At 57.9% G+C, this 12,332-nt stretch overlaps 4 protein-coding genes across 4 annotated transcripts; 2 read left to right on the plus strand and 2 right to left on the minus strand.

Moving 5' to 3' along the window:
* Positions 1–3,320: 3,320 nt before the first annotated feature.
* VTJ83DRAFT_6123 (uncharacterized protein) lies at positions 3,321–4,836 on the plus strand (the record flags this gene model as incomplete). The annotated part of the gene is made up of 4 exons (XM_071012800.1): positions 3,321–3,569; positions 3,653–4,143; positions 4,210–4,305; positions 4,380–4,836. The coding sequence occupies 4 exons, from the start codon at positions 3,321–3,323 to the stop codon at positions 4,834–4,836; spliced, it is 1,293 nt and encodes a 430-aa protein (XP_070865498.1).
* A 1,543-nt stretch (positions 4,837–6,379) lies between these two features.
* On the minus strand, positions 6,380–6,816 carry VTJ83DRAFT_6124 (uncharacterized protein; the record flags this gene model as incomplete). The annotated part of the gene is made up of 3 exons (XM_071012801.1): positions 6,380–6,433; positions 6,484–6,625; positions 6,746–6,816. 3 exons carry the CDS (start codon positions 6,814–6,816, stop codon positions 6,380–6,382), a joined length of 267 nt encoding a protein of 88 aa, XP_070865499.1.
* Positions 6,817–7,960: 1,144 nt separating this feature from the next.
* Positions 7,961–9,448, plus strand: VTJ83DRAFT_6125 (uncharacterized protein; the record flags this gene model as incomplete). The annotated part of the gene is made up of 2 exons (XM_071012802.1): positions 7,961–8,155; positions 8,222–9,448. 2 exons carry the CDS (start codon positions 7,961–7,963, stop codon positions 9,446–9,448), a joined length of 1,422 nt encoding a protein of 473 aa, XP_070865500.1.
* A 634-nt stretch (positions 9,449–10,082) lies between these two features.
* VTJ83DRAFT_6126 (uncharacterized protein) lies at positions 10,083–11,939 on the minus strand (the record flags this gene model as incomplete). The annotated part of the gene is made up of 1 exon (XM_071012803.1): positions 10,083–11,939. One exon carries the CDS (start codon positions 11,937–11,939, stop codon positions 10,083–10,085), a length of 1,857 nt encoding a protein of 618 aa, XP_070865501.1.
* Positions 11,940–12,332: the final 393 nt, after the last annotated feature.

Raw genomic sequence — 12,332 nt, forward strand, 5'->3', positions numbered from 1 at the left:
CTTGGCGGAGCTGTATGTGGCTAAAAACCCTGGCTGGCCAAAAACCCTGTCGGTCACGTTACCGTTGACCACGAACGAGTGTTAACGTCGACGTTAGTCTCAATCTGGAAACCTTGGCTTCAGCACTCTCTGCGGGTTCGGTTGTTCGATCGCAAGGAACCGAGACGCGGAGGATTCTAGGACGCCACCGCGGGAACGTTGGGAGGGGGGGGGGGGGGCTTGTGAGCGTGGGTATGCGGGAAACGCCATCTGGCGGTTGAGCGGCAACAAAAGCAAATTCCCAAAATTCCGAACGGGCATCGGATGCCCCATTTCCGCATGGCATTCACGGAACATTAACGAGGTGCGTTGGCAGAGGATGCTGATAGGACAGGGAATCAAAGGCAAGATGAGGACCTGGTAGTTACAGTAAGGACCTTAATTCGATATTCGACTGACACGTTGTCATATATTCTCCAGGTCCTCAGGTTGCCAACAGACATATGAAGACATTGGTGTCGTGACTAGGGAACTCTTATATTGCCTACCTATCTATGTAGCTACCTAGAATCGGGATGGGTTTCGATATTTACCTAAGTGGTAGACACATGCACTCCTCATAACCGCCGTAGTCACAGGCGGGCGCATCATACTAACACCGCGTCGACTTTGACTCCGATGTCTCCGACTGCAAACGATCGTAATCGGGCACGCGGTGTCTGTCAAGATCACCAACCGGCGTCGTGCCAGGGTATTTTGTTTTCTTTTCTTCTTTTTTTTTTTTTTTTCATTCATTCTTTTGATGGATTGATTGACTTGGATCTAGTTTCAGCCGTTTATCGATGGAAACGAGGTTAAGACGTCCCAGAAATACAGGCATTCACTAATAACTACACATGTCCATGGGAAGTTTCATGATGTTCGAAGCGGCGGCGGAGAGGTTGACTGAGCGCGGAGAGAAAAACAACGCCGCCTAGAAGCCCATGCCTTTACTTTGCATGTCTCACATCCGCATCACGCCCATGTTTGTGCTTGGACCACAGACTTAACTGCCTGGCGCCGCAGTCCCCAACCTCAAGCCTCGTGGTCCTAAGAGCTGCTAGCATCCGCAGGGTTGCCTAAAGTTCTCTCATCGGTTCATTCCAGGAAGGGTGGGATGCGGTATTTACGTTGCTTCGTGTCTATGCAGCTCGGGTCGTGTAGTAAGCGCAGCAGCGACTCTTTCGATCTGAGCCCCGTACACAATACTATGACGAGATGGTGTGGTGAAAAAGTACTTTCGGTGCATGCTAGATGCTGGATGTGTGTGTGCCGATACCGACGTAGTTACTATACCTCTAGCATGCAATCCTTCTTTTACGGATCCGGACATTCTGCCGATCAATTCCCTTGAGCTATGAGATAACGTCTCCAATTCGAATTTTCTGTTCTCTCTTCTTATCGATGTCCACTGCTGGGGAAGCTGCCACGAGCGTCCGCATTTTTTGAAGCCTCCCACCCTGCCATCCTCTCAGGGGCTGGAGCGTCGGGCAAGAGACGTTGGCATGTTTATCCTCGTGGCAAAAGGCGGGTTCGAAACCGCCATGGTCAACGACGAATCCCTGTGTTTGGAGTGAGAGTAAGAGGTTGGTTTGGACTGTTCGCGACCTTCACCATTTGCCATTTCGCAAGCTTTTCGCAAAAGAGGGATGGCATCGAGAGGTGGGTAACTTTTAATTTGGTGGACCAAAGCCGTACAAGTATCCGTACGCTACTGTATAGTACAGCCCACTGAAAGGGGATCGGCCGGCCCGGGGCCGTTGATGAGGAGCGGCGGTCCCCCACGCTGCTCCGTCGAGTGTGGGAATTGTGCCGTAGCGTCAGCGTCTTTCCCTCGCTGACCGTAGCATTCTGGTCTCCAGTTTTTGCGCTATGGCAGCAGCATCTCCAGTTTTTGCGCTATGGCAGCAGCAAAAGGGCGCGGAACTACCTGGTCCATTCCGGCCCAATCGGGTTCCATCGGGTCACCTGCCTCCGTTCTTCTGATTTTCTTCGTCGAGTTTCTTCAAAGCGGTTGCCAAAGACTAAACAGGGACCAGGGGCTCGGTGTTGTGTGCGGCTGGTCGATGCATTGCGACGTCGCTAACGTTTTAGCGTCTCGGCGCCCTCCCGGCCTCAGGACCCGGGACGGGATGTTCAGTGGGACCGGGCCGGCCATTCGTATTCGTGCTCAGCCTTTGTTGTGGTCGCGATCGTTGTGCTGCCCTTGGTGTGTGTGCTCCATGCAGTTAGTCGTTTTGTGGGAAGGCCGGGGAGAAAAAGCAACAAAATTCTCCACGGCGTGGGTTCGCTCGTGGTCCCAGCAATGTGGATGAAGAAAGCAAATCGCAGTCACCACCGACGTCACGCCACAAGCCTCTGCAGCGTTGTATTGACGGCGGAGGTGCTCGTCAAGCTAAGCCCAACATGTGAGGTGAACGGGGGGACACGGCATGACGGTGATGCCCGCTTCGGATTCACCTTTTGTCTCAACAACAAACGGTGAGACTGCAACACAAGGTTACTCAGGTCCATCGCACAGACGTTAGGGTTTCATGGGGTGGTAGCACGCACATGGACGCAGTACATAATGTCGGGGAACTCGCGAGCCGACAAAAGTCCTGAGGTCAACTCCGGGACGCAACTCGGGCCAGGTCCCCGGACAAGTTGCCAACCCTCCACTCGCTTCATTGGATCCTCAACCCTGCCGTTCCAACGCTAGTGCCTCCAACGTTCTGGATCCCGCCACTGGAAAGGAAAAGGGAAAGGTGTTCCGGCATTGAAGGAGATTTTTGCCTGGGGCAGCTGCAGAACCATGCCCAGGGAACGGAGAGGCGCCCTCGCGACCCAAGATGTGGCGTCTGCAGTGAGACATCGCATCGCAGCTGTGATCATTTTGCATGCAGAGCCTCTGCGTTCGAGGGTATCAGAGATTCGTTTCGGGACTTTCAACGGGCCTCGACCCCTGATTTGGCTTCAGCCACCTCCGCGTCCGACCCGGCCAGATGCAGATGGTTGCTTTGAAGGAACGATATGGGTAGTACTCCGTGAGGAAAAAAAAAAAGAGCTTGACACAACCCCGGATAGCTGCCCCGTAATAAGAGCGGCGACTCCGCCATCCCAGACTGTCGGGCTTGCCTGCTCGTCGGATTCTCGTCTGCAATTCACCGAGCCTGAGACGCGAGGGAGAACTTACACTACTACTCGTGTCGACCTCGCCGTCTCGGCCTGCTCGACCACCGACCGAACGCTGCCGGCGTTCATCAGCCACATCCATACCGACAGCGGCAGACAGCAGCAAGGCCTCTCCGTCTCTGACTGCCATGAGCTCGTCAACATCCTCGGCGCCGCCCGGGCCCGTACCGACCGGCTCCGCGCTAGTAGGGCCCGTCGGGGACCCGACCAGTTCCATCGACCCTGCGAAGGCCGGCGAGAGCAACACGGCCTGGATCATGGCCGTCTTGACCATCTTCCACGTGCTGGCCCTCGCCTTTGTCGGCTTGCGCGTCTACGCTCGTGCTATCATCATCAAGACGTTCGGCAAGGATGATGTGCTTATGGTGTTGTCAGCGGTATGTTTTTCTCTTTTTTCCGGCTCCTTTCCAGCACTGGAATTGTCTTTTTCTCTGACTTTCGATGTTGTCGATGTACACAGCTGTGCGCCGTGGTCGGGTACGCCGTCTTTTGCGTCCAAGCCGGGCTCGGCCTGGGCAAGCATCAATGGACCATCCCCCCCGGGGACTTTGTCAAGTTCCAGCACGCCGGTTTCGTCCAGTCCATCGTCTCGGCCGGGTTGGCGCTGGGGTTGCTCAAGATGTCCATCGGCTTCAATCTCCTTCGTCTCAGCCAAACCCGCTGGTACTCGTGGAGCCTGTGGGTTGCCATCATCTTCGTCTTTGCTTACACTATCCTCGGCATGATGGTGTTCCTGGTCCAGTGCAAGCCCATGGAGGCCTCTTGGAACAGGAGCGTTGCCGGAAAGTGCATGGAATTGGCCACCTTTATCAAGTTTGCGCTCCTGAACACGGGGTTCAACATCTTCACCGACGTGCTGTTCGCTAGCCTGCCCATCCCCATCATCTGGACGCTCAAGATGAAGAAGAGGGTCAAGATGTACTTGATCGTCATTCTCAGCTTGGGATACATGTGGGTTTCCCCAGGACCTCTTCTCCGCCCCGGGAGAATTATGACTAACCGTGCTCCCGCCTGCAGCGCCGTCGCCCTGGGTATCGTGAAAGCCGTCTACCAAATCGCCTTCTCCGGCGAAAAGGACAGAACCTTCTACCAGAGCATCCAGTTCTGGGGCTTGTACGTTCCCCTCCCGTCTCCTTGCTCCGCGCGCGCCGTTGCCATGATCAACTAACCGACCTCTTCTGTTGCAGCCTCCAACTCCAGGTCGGTATCATGGCCGCCTGCGCCACGTCGCTCAAGCCTCTCTTCGCGCGCGTCCTCCGCCTCAACTCGACCGAGCGCTATTACGGCAACAACTCGGCCCGCCGGTACTACGGCTCCAAGGGCACCAAGCTTACCGACCAGCCCGCCTCGCATCGCGGCCCCGGCGAGTATGAGCTCGAGAGCGCGATGCGCAACTCGGAGGAGGAGGGAGTCGCGAGGCCGAATGTCGCGCACGGCCCGGGCGAGACGTTTAGCACCGCCACGAGCTTCTACAAGCAAAATTCGCCGACGGCGAGCGGGAGCGAGGAGATGATTTTGGGCCCGGGCCAACCACATGCCAGCGGAGCGGGGCATATGATGCCGCACGCGTTGACCACGGATGATGGGAGGGGGATCATGATGACGACGGAGGTGAGGGTGAGTGTGAAGGAAGCGAGGGAATAACTGGGGATGGCGGCGTTGTAATTGAAAAGGAAAGTCTGTAGCGGGGAATGGAGGAGAGTCCGCGACACCGCAGCCGAAGTCGGTGATGGTTTTAATTGTTGTTTCCTTTGTTTCAGACCCTGGGCTCATGACGGGCGTTTTTCTCCATTAATCACTCCTCCTTATACCACAGGCTTACACGAGATACCTTTTTCGATACCTGGCATGTAGTTCCAACAAAGTTTTTAGCTCCTGGGTAGTTCTTTGAAGCCTCAATTGCCGGCTCCATCCATTGCAGCGGCGCGGCGGATCTTGTGTCTGAGCGCAGACCGTCGGGCGGACGCGATTGACGGCGACCGACGGGTGCTACCAACAAGTCCCGAAGACGCCGTCGGTCGTAGGCATGTTTTGCGCTCAGACTCCCGCTCGTTCCCGTGTGTTTCCCCTTGCTTTGCCCCCACGGAGCCAAGTCATCTAGAAGAGGTTTAGCTGAGGCCGGGCGCCCGACGGCGCGTCTCGGCGCATGGTTGGCGTTTTCTTGTTTTGCTTTTTGCTTCTTTTTTTCGACTTCGCGTGCGTGGCGCTCTGGGGCCGAAAATGAGGGTGTGGGACCCAGTCCCGCGGTTCCGGCTTGAGGGCCGAGGGCGTACATGCATGATGGCGTCGTCACTTGATGAGGCGACCTGCAGGTCCCAGGCGATCATCGTCACTACGGCAGTAACTTCAGCATGCATCAGTGTGGTGTACATACGCAGTAGTTATGCATCTTTCATCTCTAGCCCACCTTCTCTGCATGCTATCACCATGGCGGCGGTACGCACTAGTTAGTTAGCAGGACCCGGGCCCATGGATCTCCCCCCGCTTCCATGACATGACAAGAAGACCCAAACGCACCACACTGTCAAGAACCTTGGTGGTTTAGTGGTAATGGTGCCATGCAGGTCGTCGAAAGCGGCACCAGGGCAGAAGATTGGGCATTTCATGCGCGCGGTGGGCATCGGATAGTTAGTTAGGGTTTGTGTGCCCCGTGTGGGTGTACACTAGGATGGCACAAGGTAACTACCTGACTCATGGTACCTTGGTACCTACACAGTAGGCAAGGTAGCTTACCGTAGACCGTCCATACATAGCGCACAACATGTCGTGTGCAAGAAGACTGGTCATGGCACCGCATCCGGGAAGCGTCCTGCTCTGCACTGGCACCGCGTTCATCATAACTAACTACAGTGTTCATCCCGAATGGCATCTCGCCCATCACCCATCCGAGAGTCTCTCCGAGCCTGCGATGGGGCCTGTGATGGATGATGGTAGGTTATGCGATAAGGTCAGGAGTGGACTCTGGACTACGCCATCGAGGCTCCGTATCGCAAGCTGGATCATGCGGCTGCCATGGTCTTTTCCATGTGTGAAGGTTGATGTCGCAATTTGAGGTCCCAAAATAACCATTCTACACCAGGGTTTGCCTTGGCACCGACATGAAGTCGACTTGATGCCGATCACACCAAGCCCTCCTTCAGTCCTCCTTGCCGAAGCTGGAGTTGGCGCACTGCCTCTTTGGAGGCCGCTAGTTACTGCAGGCAGACAGGGTCGGGGTTCTTGGAAAGCTCGCTGATCGCCTCTACTGCGTAGTCAGCTTACCCCTCGGGCCTCCCAAGTGAACGGACCTACCGGGAAACAATCCGCTGCACAAGGAGGATCCCACAGCATCACAAGCCAGACAAAACAGATGGAGCTGCGCGCCAACCTCCGACTGGCTAGCCGGTTGCCGGACCTCTGATATTCACATGATGCAACAGGATGCGATAGATGGCTTCGTGTAGTTACTGTGGAGTTACCAAGAAAGCCCACAAAGCCTCGGGTGTGGAGAGGGGGCTTTTGGAGGGCACCTTGATGAAGCAGTCCCTGTCCCAGTTTACCTTGGCCTTCTTACCTTGCTACGTCAAAGATATACCATAGCAGCACGATGGAGCCTGGTAAACGCAAACGAAGTTTGAGGAGCATGCCAACGGGGGCTGGTGTGGAGCAGGTGGTGGGTCGGTATCTCACGAAACACGCCACGCTCAACGGGGGACAGGGCAGAATGGGGAAAAACGAGGAGGATGGAAATGGCGGTTTGGTCATGTTCTGTTGATAGCTGTCTTGAAGAGGACAAGAACAAAAAAATAACAAAAAGCTCCCCCGCCCAGGGCGCCACGCGATCCACGCGAAAGGCTCCACCCGGAGACCGCAGATGGCCGGTCGGGGAAAACCCCTGGCCCCCCCTGACCCTTGTCCACCGTGTTGCCGAGCTCCAATGGGCAGACTTGAAGAACCAACTGCATGAAGATGGGACCAGGGCACTCGCCCAGACTCGCACGCAAAAGGAGCAGAGCCCTCGGCAGATGAAGAGAGGTTGGCAGGAGGATTCCTTGACCCCCGTTGAGGTGCGATGGCGCTTCCCATTGGCCTCAATTGTCAGCAACTCACTTGCGCTCATGGTGCATGCGCCATGGAACGCTCCGTGTATGTGGTTGCCAGCTTCGTATCTGGTTCTGACATACTATGTATGTACATACAGTCGGGTCCCTATCGTGATAAAAACCACAACCTTGCTGCCCGTGCGGCTCGGCGAGCTGCTTGTTCCTGGCGAGACCAGGAGCACTCTCGCGTCTGCAGCCGAGCCAATCTCCGCCCACCGCCGACAAGGGACGCCACACTCTCATCGCCATTCTCTGGCCAGTCGGCTTGCTTCTCGAGATGCTCCACGTTCCATCGCTACTGTCACTAACAGCACCTCCTGGTCCCCACGTGGCTTGGCCGTCCCGTCCAGATGATCCCGGGATCATAGCGCAACACAAAAAGACACCACCACGCCGGCGCCGTCCCTCCTGGAATGTCAACCTTGCATCAATAGTTTCTTTTCCACTGCCATCGTCGTTCCTTGGAACCCCTCACCCCTCGTCGCTCGTTCGCAACTCCTCCTTTCCCCGGCCGATCGCCTTGCCGGCTGGCGTCAACACAAGCGTGTATAAAACTCCCGCTCGCAGCCGTCCTGCTGCGTCCATTCCTTCTTGACATCCCCATCTCTGCGCAGGGCAGTTCCCACGACAAAAGCTCCTCCCCCCACGCGAGACAGGAATCCAGACATCAGCATCTCTCACGCACCATGGCTCCAACCCTGAGGATCGCCAGCGGCCTTCTGGCCGCCGCCACCGCCGTCTCCGGCGCGTCGTGGATCCCCTCCTTCATGACCAAGGACGTCGTCATCATCGGCGGCGGTGCTGGTGGCGGCTATGCCGCCGTCCGCCTCAAGGAGGACTTCCACAAGGACATTGTGGTGGTTGAAAAGGCCAGCAAGCTTGTAAGTCGGCCCCCACCGCGCGTGCGCCCCAGGCGTTCTTGAAAGGCCTGCTAACCCGTCGCTCAGGGTGGCCACGTGTCGACCTACACCGATCCCGCCTCGGGCAAGTCCTTCGACTACGGCGTGCAGAACTTCAACAACTACGGCCCGGCCGCGGCCTTCTTCCAGCGCCTGGGCGTGTCCACCGGCCCCGCGCCGCCCAGGATCCCGCTCGCCACCCAGTACGCCGACTTCACCACGGGCGCGCAGGTCAACTGGACCGCGCCCGACGCTGCCGCCCGCAGCGCGGCGCTTGCCACGTTCCTCAACGTCACGGCCCCCTGGGAGGATTTGTTTATCCCCGGCTGGACCAACTTCCCCCAGCCGAACCAGATCCCGGCCGATCTGCTGCTCCCCTTCCGGGACTTCGTCACCAAGCACAACCTGCATGCCATCGTGAACCAGGTGTTCCAGGTCACCGGCTCCGGCGCCGGCAACATGATGGACGCCCTGACCCTGTACGTCCTCAGCGCCTTCGGCCAGCCCATGATCAAGACCTTCTTGGGCCAGCTCGGCGCCCTCTACACCGCCAGCGGCCGCAACATTGAGGTCTACGAGAAGATCGGCCAGCGCCTGGGCAACGCCGTGCTCTACAACAGCGTCGTCACCTCCTCGATCCGCACCTCCCTCTTCCACACCATCTTCGTCAAGAACCAGGTCACGGGCAAGACCACCGTCATCTTCACCAAGAAGCTCCTCATCGCCATCCAGCCCACCCCGGCCAACACCGAGCCCCTGAACCTCGACGTCTACGAGCAGAGCGTCCTGTCCAAGTTCAACTGGCAGACGGTCCACGCCGGTCTTGTCTCGCACCCGTCGCTGCCCATCAACGGCTCCGTCGTCAACATGCCCGCCGCTGCCGCCCCGGACAACTATCTCGTCCTCCCCACCGTCGACTACAACATCCGCTTCGACTACTTTGGCCAGAACCTCTTCCGCGTCCTCATGGTCGGCGACAAGAACTTCAGCAAGGCCAAGGCCCAGCAGCTCATCCGCAACACCGTTTCCAAGCTGATCCAGGCCGGCACCCTCCCCGCCTCGACCGCTCAGGTCCAGTTCCCCGCCTGGGCGGACCACGGCCCCATGCACATGCACGTCACCAAGCAGGAGCTGCAGAACGGCTTCATCCAGAAGCTGAACAGCCTCCAAGGCCGCCGCGACACCTGGTGGACGGGTGGTGCTTTCAGCCACCAGTTCCAGGCCCTGATCTGGGCTTTCAATGACCTCCTCCTGCCCCAGCTGGTGGCGGCTTAATGGATGAATTGAGGAGTATTGGGAGGAGAAGGAAGGATGTGTACGAGGTTGAGCTTTTTGTGTATAGATGTGGCATCATCTGTCTTTATTAATATCATGCATTTCTCCAATCGGGCGGTGTCCCTCTTGCCTTAGTACTTAGTTTGAATATGATCGATCCGTCGAAATGATGGATACGCTGGTAGTTATTCTTGTGGAATGAATGCGTGTGCCCGTGTACAAGGTGCTTCGGGTGGGAAATGGACCCCCCAATCCTTTACATCAGTTACTTTGCGGCTATCAAGTCCAAAGTCGTTTGTTAGAAGCCAGCCCCTAGTGAATGGGATGGACGTTCTTGATCTTAGACGGTCACCACCACGGTGATACTCGTCGTGCCCAGCATGGCAGCTCCCTCAACACCAACGTTGCCAAAAGCCTCCCTATCTTGTCCTTTGCCGTGGGACTCTGCTACACCGATTCACATTGTCTCGCTCTTGATACGCCAGAAACACCTCCGAATTTTCAACAACCCGGAAGCACTACAAAAGAACAACAGAAGAAGGGAAGGCAAGCAGAACACAGCAAAAACCAAGCCAGCCTCCACAGCGAACCCTACCACAATCAGGAACTCTCCCACAACCGCGCCGATGAGCTTCTAAAGGCCCAGGGGATTCTCGTCCAACGGATTCTCCTCCGCCACGAACAGCGCAGGCGGCAGCAACGACTCCAGCCCAGAGAGCACCATGGCAGGGCTCTCCGCCCGTCCCGCCACCTCCGCCGTTGACGTTGCCGACGCCAGCGAATCTCCCCGTAGCGCTGGGTGGTGGTGCGAGGCCCACATGCCGATGGGATCCTCCTCCCCATCCGGGGGAAAACAGAGGCCCAGGAGATCCGGAGCGGAACCGCTGCTCCCAGCCAGGCCAGCGAGGTCCGCCTCGGCTGCGGGATCGGCGTCGAAGCCGAACACCGCTTCGAATCCTGTATCCGTGAGCATCCAGCTGTATTCCATGTCCCAGTCCCGAAGTGGTTCAGCCATGGCCGCGGGGTCGGGGTCCTGGTCATGGTGGACGGCAGCGGTGGTAGTGGTGGTGATGGTGGCGGTGGTGGTGCTGCTGCTGCTCAGCATCGCCAAGCCTCTCTTCTCCTGTCCGGCCGCTGGGTTGGAGCGGAGGGAAGGGACCGGGGAGGGAGCAACCAGCGTGGTTGCTGTCGTATCCGGAGAGCGCTCCGGCGCGAGCTGCTGCTGCTGCTGCTGCTGCTGCCAGTGGTGGTGGTGATGGCCCGGCTGTGTCGCCAGGGTTTCCGGGTACAGCTCATCAGCGATAGGGCCAGGGGAAGCAGTAATAGTTGGGTGCGACTGGAGGTGGGCCGATGCCGAGGCCATGGCAGAGATAGAGAGGTTGTCTTGTTGCTGTCGCTCGGCATCGGCCAGGGCAGCGGGCGGTAATGGATATGGGGATGGTGACAGGGCCACCAGGGTGGTTGCAGGCGTCTCTGGGGTCTGCGGCTTTGCGTCCTGAGAGGAGACAGCAGCATCAGGTGCCGGCCCTGGCGCCCGAGCGGTGCCCGTAGCAGGGCATGCCGACCTCTGCAAGACCAGCCCCCGGCCTGGCCGCGCCAGCTGCCCGTCGGCCGTCTGAGTTAGACGGGAGGAGTTCGAATCAGAGGCGGAGGCGCCCGCATGGAGGTTGCCCCACGCCTGGAACGCACACTCCATCCGCGAGGAGGGGATGGAAGGGGGCACGAAGGCGGTGGGCTGAGTCAGTCCGATGCTGTTGGCCAAGCCAAAAACGGGGACGCCAGCAGGGACAAACGGTGCTGAGCCAGGCTGAGAGGGGAAGATGGGAGAGGTGGCGGCGGAGGAGGAGGGCAAGGCAGCCAGGGTGCCGATACCTAGGGTGCCAAAACCCCCTGAAGAAGAGGCGGAAGAGGTACAAGAGGCGGCAACCTGCAAGTCTGCCACGGCGCCCTCCTGCCAGGTCTTCATGTTCTTGACGCGGAGCTGGCGGAGACGTTGCTTCCTCTCTAGCTCCTCTAGATCGTCCTCTGGCGAGCTCTTGTACCTGTTCCGCTTTCGTTCGAGCGGCTGCTCGGGTTGCTGCCCGGCCTGTTGCTTCTGCCGGGAGGTCTTCAAGCGAGGTTGTTCAGGAGGTTGCCGTGGCGGTTGTTGTTGTTGTGGGACTTGGGACTGCTGCTGCTGAAGAAGAAGGGTGGCAAACCCCGAGTCCAGTTGTCGTTGACTTGCCCCTTCCTCAACGGATGCCTCCGGGAGCCATCTGATCTGATGTTCACAGGACTGCCCTGCCTCTTCTCGAGTCAGCTCGAGGAGAGCCGGCATGGCGGAACTCCTGGGTTGTGCCGACGCTGTCGGCAAAGGGGGCAGGCGACCTAGCAGCTGCGGGTACCGCTGTTGCAAACAGGGTGGGAGCTGGCTCCCTTGGGACTGCTTGAGCCCGCAGCGGATGTTGTCGGTGAAGGTTTCCATGATGGTGATATGTGACGATGTGGCCATCTGCCTGTGAGATGGGGGCGTGATGATTATGTCAAGTGCGCTTGGTGCGTAGACAAGGTGATAGTCACGCAGGAGGATGACCGACTCCGGCCCCGATGATGAGAAGCCTCAACTCAAGATTGGACACCATCCGGGAAATACAATGGTATGTGGTCAGCCAGACATTGTCAAATGATCCAGCAGTTTTGCCTGCGGTTAAGCCGCGCTCTGCCTCCCTCTATCTGTCATAGGTCTCTCATCCTCCGCTGTCTGTTCGCCAAAAAGGGGGACATGCCGGCGCATTGGTCATTGTTTGCAGTGCTATTTCTCGTCCTAGGGAGGCCGCTTGGATCAAAGCGTAGTTATCCATGGCGGTCAAACACGTCAAGAACGTGTCAAGAGACAAAAGTATGA

The sequence above is a fragment of the Remersonia thermophila genome, chromosome 5, assembly GCF_042764415.1.
Source record: "Remersonia thermophila strain ATCC 22073 chromosome 5, whole genome shotgun sequence".
Taxonomy (NCBI): Eukaryota; Fungi; Ascomycota; class Sordariomycetes; order Sordariales; family Chaetomiaceae; genus Remersonia; species Remersonia thermophila.